Source organism: Crinia signifera, chromosome 2 (assembly GCF_055691185.1).
Source record: "Crinia signifera chromosome 2, ASM5569118v1, whole genome shotgun sequence".
NCBI classification, from domain to species: domain Eukaryota; kingdom Metazoa; phylum Chordata; class Amphibia; order Anura; family Myobatrachidae; genus Crinia; species Crinia signifera.
The window spans coordinates 103,302,357-103,315,019 of record NC_139218.1 but is presented as its reverse complement, the minus strand read 5'-3'; the positions used below and the strand labels follow the sequence as shown (position 1 = coordinate 103,315,019).

General features: G+C 44.8%; 1 protein-coding gene across 1 annotated transcript in view; it reads right to left on the bottom strand.

Annotated features, from left to right (window-relative positions):
- The window catches only part of LOC146059944 (amine oxidase [flavin-containing] A-like), a 94,642-nt gene extending 82,251 nt beyond the window's left edge, over nucleotides 1-12,391 (bottom strand). Inside the window, exon 1 of the mRNA XM_083172662.1 lies at nucleotides 12,106-12,391. Coding sequence (XP_083028788.1) covers nucleotides 12,106-12,151 — 46 coding nt within the window. The 5' untranslated portion in view covers nucleotides 12,152-12,391. The remainder of the gene's footprint in view (nucleotides 1-12,105) is intronic.
- Nucleotides 12,392-12,663: the final 272 nt, after the last annotated feature.

The following is a 12,663-nucleotide window of genomic DNA, read 5'->3' as shown; positions in this document are numbered from 1 at the left end:
GCTGATCCACTTCTAAGTTCTTTTTACCATGGCCTGGGTCAAATAATCTGGGTTGCGTCTGCACACATCTTTTCAGACCCTTTTAAAAGTAGTAAGGACCCAAATTGCCCCGGCAATAGGATTGGTCTAAAGCTTGCTGTGAAAAGGGTATTATTCAAACCGCTGCTTCTCTAAAATAAAACATAAATGGTAAACTCCTCAATCAGATTAGTAATGCCCATCAGGTGCTAAAGGGGGTTTTCTAGACTAGAACAACAAACAAAACATGTTTTTCACAGCATAAAACCACATGCTAGTAGGTAATTCAGAGATCTTAGTTACATATATTCGCAAAAATAAGGTGTCTCCGTCCAACATCAAGGCTTCTTTAAAACTGGATATCCCTACACTGCATGATAACAGTACCCACTCTGGGCCATACAATTGCCTACTAGTTTGGTGTGTCCACAGGGGCCCTTGTGTCGGCCGCCGATAGCAACCGGCTGGCAGGGAGGAAGGGACAGCTTGGCAGGTGGAGCAGAGCTCTCATTATGATATAGTAGAAACGTGTTGCAGTCTATTTCTATATTTGATTCCAATGCCGCGGGGCTGTGCATCAGGATCAAATCAGGATCAGGTGCTGCATAGGATGGCACGATTTGCACTGTGCTATGCCATTATAACTATATAGTCAAAATCGATAGTGCAGGTCACATCATAAGGCTACATGATAATAGTACTGCTCCCCAGTGTGATTTTAATTTAAACAACCAATGCTTTTAATAAATAAACACCCCATGCGTTGCTGGTTTCCATTTTTTGCTTAAACAAACTGGTAAGTGGCAGCTCCTTTGTAAATATATCCACACTGTGGCTCAATCCTTTTGCCTACTTGACAGTGTACAAAATCCATGTGTAATAACTAAAGATTACAAAGTTTGATTCATCAGTTCGTTAGCTCTTCTTTCAGTCACCTGGTGGAGCTTTTTGGCACAGACAAGCCTCATTGCTCTAGAACAGCTAAAAGTTATCCTATTATTTGTTCCCTGACAAAACCGCATGAGTGCAGACAATGGGGTTTCTTCAGACCTGATCATTTCTCTTCTAATTTGCAGAGCCCGCCACCCTGCCTACACAAAATCCCACCCTGGGCTACGATCTCTTCGCATGTGCAGTCTTAGATAATCGGTCGGCCTGCGAATTTGCAGCCCAACGATCAAGTCTGAATAATCCCCAATGTAACAGTTTAACATTGTCATCAACTATAGTTGAACATACTATGGAATTACCAATTTATTATCAACCATTGGCAGCCAGGACGACCGGCAGTCAGAATACAAAGGGTGGCATCCCAAAGGAGGGAATCCCAACAGGTGTCAGGTAAGCCCCCTTACCCTCCCCCCCCCCCTGCTGCAGCCTGACTCAAACCATCCCTGCTAGGGACTAACCCTAACCCATGTTCCCCACCACCTAAATCTAACCCCCCCCCCCTTCTAGGTGCCTAACCCCCCTCCCTGCAGCTTAACCTTTACCTTCTTCCCCAACCTATCCCTAAGTCCCCCGTCCGTCCCCTAGTGCCCTTTCCCATCTCAGGTGTAATGCTAGTAATCCCCGGTTATTTACCATTCAACATCTGGGCAGTTGGGATTCCGGCGCCAGCAACCTAATTGTGTTGCAATTCTAGCACCAGTCTCATGGCATTAGAAGGGATGCCGGCATCGGTATAGTGAACGCCAGTATCCCAACAGCTGGGATGCTGAACTCATCCCCGGCAGTCAGACTACCCACATACTGTATGATTGAAGCAGTTCTACTCTACTGAATCTATTTTATGTCTGCTGGACCACAAGGATAATCTGGTTTGTTACCTGTGTACAATACCTTTGTAATCTGGTTTGGGTACTTCTGTAGTTTCACGGCGCCGGAAGTAACAGAAACTTGGCAGCCTGCCAGAGGCTCGCGTGCCGATCTAGCTAAAGTGTTATAGTGTAACGGGATGTAGCGTAGCGCTGCGCGCGTGCCACTCTAGTTGAAATGTAATGAAGTGTAAAAAGGAGACCAACAGGGCTAAACGGGGCTTATAAATCGCACACCCCGGCACACCGCTAGCACAGGGGGTGTCCCGAATGTAGACGCTAACTTATATTGCGGTTTGAGACGCTTTTAGCGTCTCAATTCACACTCCCGGCACTTCGGCTTAGACGCGCACGGACAGCGTTACATAGTCAGTCAGAGAGCTATGCAGTTTGCGTAGTCAGTCAGTCAGTCAGCCGAAAATTTCGTCTTTACTGTCTCAGGTGTGTGAGTGTGCAGGTGTGAATGTGTTCCTGAATCAGCCTCACTATCCACGCCCACCCGAAGCATGGCGAGCGCAGCGAGCCCCGCGAGGGGCGGCGGATACCTTCACAGCTATCCGCGTCCACTCGCGGGCTTCACAGGTGTCAGCATCCGCTCGCCACGCACCGAGCCTGCTTACAATTTCTCAAACATGTGGCGTCTGTCACCATACTGCTTGTATTAAAACCACTGACGCAGCAATGTTTATAATCCTTGTCCTTGTTTTGTTCATTTTGTTTCTATGTACTTTGTAAGGTGTTGCGGACCCTTTGTGGCACCAAATAAATAAAGGCTTAAAATAATGTCATAGCAGTTCAGCAGTCCCATCTCACAAATGTTTATGATCAGCCGCCAAACAGGAAGGCCATCAAGTGAGGTATTAAGAGATTTGCTGTCTCAGGTAAGTCGTACTTCACACTGAACTTTTAATGTCATCTAGTACTTACAATGTTCTGGCTCTTAACAGCACATAGCTATATAAAGAACACTATTAAGTGGATGTATTGAATGCTGAAACTATATATTAATTCTATTGCTCCACTAGTAATACATTGCTACAAGTTTTATTCTCCCGCGTTGGCAGTAAAACTGCTGGCACTATTAAAGGCATATTAGTGCCTACGTCTCACAATCTTACGCTGTAACATCTTATTTATTAATATATTATTTATAGCCACACTGAATTTTGACTGAATATTTATTTTAAGGCACTATTATTCATCATCTTTGTATATTAATCAACAAACATCTCAGATATTGAGATTGGTTTATCAATTCTACCAGTCTGTGTTGGAATTATGGGGGTTATTCAGACTGTGAATTTACAGACTGGGTGATTACCAAGCTATAACATGTGTGAGGCCGTCCTGCCATAAAATCCTGTTCATTTTTTTATAGCAGGCTGTACGCAGGTTGATTGCCAGAAAGCCGGCGTTTGAGGGTGACATCACTAAACCATGGGAACGACCAGCGTTTTATGGGTGTCCCCCATGAAAACACTGGGTGTTCCCATGGGCACGCAGGTGGGCCGGTGCCTGCCGGGGTAGCCTCCTGCCCCCATTCTCGTAGTTGCACTATTAATGAAAAGACAGTTTTCACTGACTTCTATTTGTGAAGGCAGGAGAAACCATCAAAACAATCCCCCTGCTGGTGGAGGCATGCGCAGGGGTGTGTTTTCTTACATGTCCCCTCGCATGGTACGGTGGCGGTATGGGACTAGGATGATGGACGCAGGACAGCTTCAGACTGCCAGTGACTGACACTGATGCTGTTTGGGGCAGCAAAGACCTTTGTGTCTCTACCATTGCAGGGATCTTTGTCAGAGGATGGAGATTCCCTGGCCTCTTTGTAGGTAAGTAGCTGTGAAAGCACCTCCAACCAAATCTGAATGATGGCTCAACCACAACTTAATGATGGCTGTATCCCAAATGTTGATCTTTAGGGCCCCCAGTCTTAAGTGCACTTTGTCCCCCACAACTTAAGGTGCCCACACACTAGAAAGATCTGCGATCTTAAGATGAGCGCATAAATTAGCCTTGAAATCTTTTGTCCGTCCTGGACAAAAGATTTCAGGCAAGCGCACATCTTCACCAAAGATTTCTCTTAAGAGCCCATGTGCGTTCCTATGGATCTTTTGTTACTCTTCTGATCTTTCCTGCATGATCTGTAAGATCAGAAGATTTAACAAAAGATCACAAAGATTATGTGAATAAAGTTTTATATATACATTCAAGTTCATAAGTGCACTCTCCATTTGAATTCTTGGGTTTGGAGCTGTTTGGCTCTATTTGGGTTGATAATCTCAAGTTTATAAATATGGCATGACTGTGGACCTATAGCCAGCTCTATAAATCGGGGGTGAAGGGGGGGGGGGGCATCTATGGGAGGAAAAAGGGGGCAGAGCCACTAAAGTAATGCTCTATTGGGGGCATGTCTAGAGCAATTGCAGCGTTTTAGCCCCGCCCCCCAGCCGTGCAATGCCGTTATTTCAGGCATTGCACAGCGGGGCTAAAGTGCCTTGATCGCGTCATTTAACGTGCGGGGACCCCCCGCGCGCGCGCACCGAGGGGCGGTTTGCGGAAGGTGGACAGCAATGCGGGAGAGTTGCCCCCTTTCCAGAGGGCTCGGAGGGGGACCCGATTTCCGGGACCCTCCTGGCCATTCCAGGAGGGTAGGCAACCCTGCGATAGATAGATAGATAGATAGATAGATAGATAGATAGATAGATAGATAGATAGATAGATAGAAAAGGCCCCCAATCAGATTTGGCCTGTTTATCGTCAGATTCAGATGGATCTGACAAAAAAAAGGCCAAATCTGAGCTCCTTCAGATCAGATGTGAGTCTCAGATCCATCTGACGAAAAAATTATTGGTACTGCACCAAAGATCCATCTGATCTGAAGCTATCAGGGTCTATCATTATGTCTGACCAGATGTACAGTATCTGAAATGGATAGAGATATATAGATTCTATATAACAGTAGAATGCTTGTTTGATTTATTCTCTGCCTGAGCCATTTCACTGCTAAAGAACAATGCTATAAAACTTTTAATTGCAGTATTTTTTATATACTGCAAGGTGCTAGTTGTATTCAATTGTCACCTCCTCTCTATGGACTTTAAGCTCGCTAAATATCTATAAACATGCCTGGCCACTTCACCAGACAAGGATTTGTAGATAAACTGTGTCACAACATATTTAGAGGTTCAATGTATCACATGTGGAGATAAACTCTGAAATAACTAGAGATGAGAAAAGGAGTCTGGGAAAAAAAATGTTCTCTATACTGCAAATTTTCTCTGGTGAGACAGAAATCACCTGCAATTCTGCACATTATAATGACCTGTGTATGGGAAGTTGGAATGGGAATAGAATGTAAGTTGAGTAAAAGCAAATGCACCTCCTGCAGACCTGCACACACACAGTGTACATTCTGCAGTTGCTATGATATGTGCATATTGTGCCAATGTGGTGGTGTAAGGGGGTTATTCTGGTTATTCTGGCACCCTTACATATCCGTGCACATTCTGAATGAAATGGGAGGGCAGCTGACATCTGGTGATGTCAGCTGGCCGCCCCCGTCTGCCACGTCATGCCCTCATTAACATAAGTACACCCAGCGTTCTCATGGGAGCGCCCATAAAATGCTGGGCGTTCACATATGCTAACGGGGCCACCTGCCGCCCCTCGCCTCCCCCTACCAACTTTCCTCGGTGTGTGCACCCTGCGTATGCACATAAATGCGCATGCGCAGTAACAACGCAGTCCCCGTGCGAACGAACGGCAGTTGAGAATGGACCTGAATAAGGTCCTAAATGTGTGAAGATTTGTACAGCTGAACATGTGCAGAAAATCTATGTCCGGAATGCAAAGAGCTGAATTTAGTGGCCAGGAAAAAATCGTACGTTATAATGTCCAACTTTTTCCCGAAACTCGGCCAATGTAATGACGTGCATCTTTAATTCTCCAAATGCAAAAAGGATGTTAACTTTCACAGCAGGAAGTGTCTGACTATGGCCCTTATTCAGATCTGATCGCAGTACAAATATGTTCTCAAAATGTGCACTGAAGGTGGGGCAGATGTGACATGTGAAGAGAGTTATGCCCCTTTCAGACCGCACATATTAATCGGTATATTGCCATTTTTTTTACCGTTTCAAAACGGTAATATGTGCAATCTGAAAGGTCCAGAATGAATTTACCATTTTAAAATAACTGGTATTTTAAAACGGTAAAAAAGCAGGGTCCTACTCGTTTCAGACCCATTTTTTTTTGCTGTCTGAACGGGTCTGAAACGGTACCCAGGCAGCAGTGAGCAGTATTGGTCCCCAACGCTGTGCATATTTAATGAGCCGGCCGCTCAGTACATATGCGCATATGTAATGAGCGGCTGGCTCATTAAATGTGCACGGTGCTGGCTCAGAGGGGACCAGCTACTGCTCAGTGTACCCTGCACCAGAGAGAGACTTCAGAGAGTGGAGGGCATTCTCCCCGTTGTCCGGGAGCAACCAGCCGGGAGTTAGTGGATGTGACCCCGGCACTAGTGTTCTGCACTCCAGCCAGGACATACATGCACAGCCCGGATGTAAATACTAGCAGACATGCCGCTGACAAACTGACCCAGTGTGTATGGGCACTGCTGGTGGGGGGCTTGGGGTGGCAGGCCGTCGCACCCATGGGAATGGGTGTTCCCAATAAAACGCTGGGTGTTCCCATGGAAATTTGCGGGGGGCAGTGGATGGCAGCTGCCTGCCCACTTACCGCACAGGGCACTCAAAGATGTAAGACACCAGAGAGTTGTCTTAGATCTGCGAGCACTGTAGAAATCATGATTTCCTCTAATGATTTCCTCCCGCACACAAGCTGCGAATGGATGTTTATGCAAAACATCCATTCACACGCGTACAGGGAAACTCAGTGTGCGACGCGGGGCAGTCGTCATGCAGGTGGCAGCTGTGCGAATTAACCTGAATGACCTCCATAGTGTAATCAGCATTCTGGAACACATAGAACAATTACAAAAGTTCATAGAAGAAATCCCTCTGATCTCTGTGATACAGTTGCAGTTGGGATAAATGATCATCAGCCCCCTTTTACACACACTCCACTATACATTATGGTGAGGGAGATGGGAAATGCCAATGGGGTTGGGGGGGTAGGTTTCTATTGCAATTGGCGTATAACACTAAAATATGTATTGCCAGATGGAATGGAGGGGTAGAATATTTCCATGAGGGTATATGGACACTGGAGGGGGGTGTAATACCACTGAAAGATATATTGCGATCGAGGTGGGGTGAAGGGGAAGCAATACTATAATGGGAACATTTGGACAGTTTTTGTGGGGCGTGGGATAGTGCCATATAGACTCTACCCACTTCCACTGCAGGTGGCTTATCAATTTTTATACAGATGTGTCCTCCATGTTCCCTAAAGGCCCATACACACTGGGCAATTTTGAGCTGAAAGCAGCACAGTTTTATCATATGAGCTGCTTTCAGCTCAAAAGCCACCCAGTGTGTACGGCCAGTGATGAGCACTGATGCACGCTCCTACATCACCAGCAGATGAGTGATGAGGTGGATGGCTTTCCATAGTGTCTTACTATTGGGAAAGTCGTCCAACCCCGGGAAAATCACTTAGACGGGCGAAAATCGCTGAGTGTGTATGCATTGAGCGAATTTCAGCTCAGAGATTTTTTCCCATCATCGTCGTCCATACATGCTGGGCCAACATGCCCAGTGTGTATAGACCTTAAATAAATTGCTATGGACACTGTTAATTTGTTGCAAATTACAGCTACAGTTTACATAAAGAACCCTATTAAACTGTTGAATACATACATGGCAGCATTGTGGAGGCACAAAACGATGGGAGGAGTCTAATATAACAGACGATTCAACAGATGTTTCCGACTCCTTGAATCACTTACTGAGATTAGAAAGGTCATCAGCCTGAGGGTCAGCAACAAGGAGTCGTGACCCCATGCTGAGAAGGTCTGTACCCACTTTGGGGTCAGGACCCACAGTTTGAGAATGGCTGAAATAGAAAATGGTCAGAGCTGTTCTGAAGCAATTTTAATGTTTCAGTGAGTATATACCATACATATTGAAAATATTACTATAGGAGGTCTGGTAAGATGCATGGTAAAAAGTAGGTGCAGCTGGCTCATGGGACTAGTATATAGGAATATACTGTACGAACATAGCTGGATGTAACAAGCACAATGATACAGAAAAGCCTTAAAATATGCACAACACACTGCTGATGAATAACAAAGCTTAATAAAAGTGTAGAAAAACCTTGTACTTTGTCCCCTCTTTAAAATTGCATTTGCAGCATTTTCTCAGAGCCTCAGCATAGTAGTATATATACTTAACTAGCAGATCCATTTAACTCCATTGTATTCGTACTAAACATTAAAGACATAAAATATTAGCACACGTTTGTATAACACCTTAAAAGGTGTGCCATTATCCATGACAAAGGACCTGAATCGGAGATGGGAGCTAATGCACAGCTGCTGCATCTTTGTACACAGCAGCTGTGCTATAATATGCTTATACCTCAGGAGACTTATCTAAATTGACACCATCGGGTCTATGGACAACTCTGTATAAGGCTCCTAGATTTTATCCCTACACACAGTAAGATTTTGTAAATGATATGGTGATTTCCGACTGATCAGAACAACCAATTGTTTAAAAACCTGCAGATCGTTCACCGAGCCTGCTGATCCCTTCAGCAGGTGGAACGATGAACGACCCACCGTGTAGGATCATGGCCACATCGTTCCATGTGTAGGCGTGATGGACGATGTGGTCTTGTCCCGGCACCGGCATGTCGACCCTCTACCCAGGCAAACAGCGACCAGCCATCCTATTCATTTGAAATCTCCTGACTGCCGCCAGCCTCTCTATCCGTCTGCCAGTGGCAGGGGTGTGAAAGGGAGCCGACGCAGTGCAATAGTGCGGAGCAGAAGACCCTGGACACCCCTGATCATGATTGAGTAAACCCTCTGATCATTTAGTCAATCATTCTGTGTGTGGCCATAATCAGGGGTGTTCTGGATATCAAAGAAAATTGGATAGTTATCGGATTGGTTCCGATATCTATCTGTGTGCGTGCACCTTTAAGGTCTGTACACAATGGGCAAATATGCCCAGCGATGATGTGAAAAATCGGTGGCCTGAAAATCGCTCAGCGACTTTCACAGGGGGTCAACAACTTCCATAACAGGACACTATGGAATGCAGTCCACCCGTTTGCGCATGAGCAGTGGCTGGCGATGATGCGGGACCGCGCATCAGTGCTCGCCCCTCAATGCTCGCCTGTACACACTGGGCAGCTTTTGAGTTGAAACTACAAAACTGAGCTGCTTGTAGCTCAAAATAACCCAGTGTGTATGGGCCTTTAGACTTTGGCCTACATTAATCTTTTTTTTTCTATAAAAGTGTGATCAAGAAATGTACTGAAATGTATTTAGAAGCTTAATATAAATAAATAAATAAATACTTAATTTTGAATCCTCAATTGCCCAGTAGTTGCACAATTTAGTGCTGCAAATAGGTAAGAGGCTCAGTGGACACACTGCCGCCCGCCCTATTGCCCGCACTTCTTGCGGGGTGTTCTAATAATACATTGGGCAGCAAACTAAAACTATACTTTTGGAAATTTGTCTGCAGCCCCCATATGCACCAAACCCGGAATGTGGTACATTCTGGGACTTGGATGCGGTGGGCAATTTTGAAACTAGCATTGCCCATAGAAACCTATGGGCTTCTTTCGCATTCCCCTGCTGTGAGAGATCCAACCAAATCCCTTCCAGCATCCCTAGCAGCGTGCGCGTCACTCGATAAATGCGCAGATAGGACTCCAGGTGCCTGGAAATTTTATCATTGCAAAGGATGGCTCTTACCGCAAGAGCCGTCCTTTGCAGAATTCTTCATGCATACAGCATTAGTAAATGCTGGTATGCATGCGGAGGTTGGCGGCAAGCATCTCAAGTGTTTGGCTATTCTTGCTTATTGTCCTTTCATACTGTAGCTCTGGAAGATGTATTATGTTGCCTGAGAGATACACAGACAATTGTCATTTAACGGGGAAGCTTGTAAAACACTGTGAACTTGTGCATGTACTGTTGCCAGGTAACCAAAGATTTGTTGAACAAAATGTCATGAACTGGCTGGTCCCAAGGATGGGCCCCTTTCTGTGCTTTCTGTAACGTTCTTGGATTAGGTAGAGAGAAATGAGCTCTCAAAAACAACATTGGATCAATTGTTAATTGTCCCTTAATGGATAGAAAATGTGATATACTGTATATAACAATATCTATGTACTTGTGTATAGAAAGAAGCTATTATGAAAATATGTGTTGAACACAAAAATAACAGTTCATTGAACCAAGTTTATACAGCTACAAGGGTTCCAAATGCAGAGCAAGTGACCAATCAAAACATAAAGCAGATCAATTAGATTATGTAACATAATAATTAGGTAGTGGTATGGGCTTCCTGTCTGATGCGTCAGTCATACGACACCAGTAGACAGTTGCAAATCTCCTTGGAAAACAGACACTTTGCAGAATTGTATATATCCTAAGAGCACCATGTGTGTTCTGGAATTGTAATGGGCTTTACAAATATTCATAGAGGCACTCTATGTTCCTGTGCCTCTCTAATGGAATTTAACTGTAAAAAGGTGTGTACACATTTGATTTAATTTGCTTTCTATTTCCCCAATTTGGCCTTTGCTTTTCATTCAATTTTACATTAAACCGCCCATACACGCTGCTAAGCAGATGTATGCTTTGAGGTGCGCGCTCCCGCGCACCTCATCGCACAGTACAAAAAGTATGTGCTTGCACATACTTTTTGTACTTAGGTTTCATCAAATTGCATTGCATGCACATGCAATGCAATGTGATCCCTGCTATTGCAGCCCACAACGCACACCCGTATCGGAACGTGTATGGGCTGCTTAAGATCTGCACTTTTGCATTCGATGCTGCATACACATTGGACAAAACTGCAAACTGATACGATGTTGTCTGCCTGGACCTCCCTATAAAACGATTTAGTGCATAAACATTAAACAATGTTACAAACAATATCGCTCAGTGTCCACATCCACGAGGATGCTGTAATTGACAATAAAGTCAGGATTTTACTACATATACAGACAACCGAGTGGGTCGTTAATGACCCACATGAGCACGCAACGTTTACGTCATACTTGCCTACCTGACCCTCTCCATGAGGGAGAAAATGCTCTGTACCTGGACTTCCCTGGTAATGATGATTGCCAGCACCTGTGGGAAAACACCTTTCTTATCCATTACCTAGCTCCCCACAGGTGATGGCAATCATACATTACCAGGGAAGTCCAGAAACAGAGCATTTTCTCCCTGAAGGAGAGGGTCAGGTAGGCAACCATGGTTTACGTGCAGTTCGATTTTGACTATAAAACCAATGACATCACTAAACAATATTGTTTACCGATATCCCTCAATGTGTATGCTATATTTGTGCAGCTGAGGCCAATATCATTTTGTTATATCAGCCGCAGTGGTTCTCAAAGTCTGTCCTCAGGACCCCACACAGTGCATGTTTTGCAGGTCTCCTCAAAGAATCAAATTAAATAATGAGCTCCACCTGTGGATCTTTTAAAATGTGTCAGTCAATAATGAGTGCCCCTGTCAGGTGACCTGTGTGGGGTCCTGAGGACCAAGTTTGAGAACCACTGTGTATGGGGTTTAGTCTGTATGTTGTAAGACAAGTTAGATTGCAAGCTCCACTGGTGCATGGACTGATGTGAATGATAAGTTGGCACTACAAGAAGAATAATAATAAAATCATAATAATTCATTCAGCACCGGAAAACAAGTTCAGTATCCCCCAAGGCATTTCCCTAATCAGTTCTGTAGCATTAACAAATTGGTGATACCGAGTTCTGCTTTGATTCATGCCAGATGCTGGTTTTGACAGCTGCACTAAAAGTCTGTAAAGTGCATTATAGCAGTCCAGAGTGGCCGCTAATGGAAGTATACACTCAGTCTAGATGGAATCTCCACTCATGAGATGTGACTGGGGGCAAACACTTCCCTGATTTCCCAGCACATTTCCCCAGGCTGCTGCCTTGTTGACAGTTGCATGACACAGACAGCATGCTTCGTTCTGCAAGCAATATTCTAAAATTATAATAAAACTATATTTGTTTTTATACTAACAACAAGCTAACACTAACAAACACGGGTAAATACATAAATAGTAAGAAGAGGGGATCAAACCTGAGATGCCTCCACCGATGACAATAACATCGTACACGTTGCTCATGGCTCCTGTGCTGTGTTCTCTCTGCCTCCCTGGTCAGTCTGTAATAATCACGGACTCTGAAGTCACTGGACGTGGAGGAAATCCTTCCTAGCAGCAGCAGCAAATACTGCCTGCCAGCACTTTAGACAGAATACAAACAAACAAGACAGCATAGCTCCTCCTCGCTCGCTCCCCTACACCGCAGCCTCAGCGCTGGCTCTGGTCCGGCCCCTCTCAAGGTACTGCTGCTCTCCAGCACAGAGGGCGAGCGCACGGTCCATTGAAACTAGTATAACAGTATTCAGTATGGGCGAGTCCTCTGTCTACTGCAGCGCAGACTCTCAAAGTTTTCCGTATAGCAATGCAACTGTGCTGGGACAGGAAGGGCGGAGTTTTAGACTACAATGACATATTAATATGTGGCAGTCATCCAAAAGCTTCTGTAATATACTTCTGCTGTGTTTGTCCCTTCTGGCATGGGTCATGTTGGGAGGTATGTCATTTATGTAGGGTTAGCACCTTTGTGTTGAGAT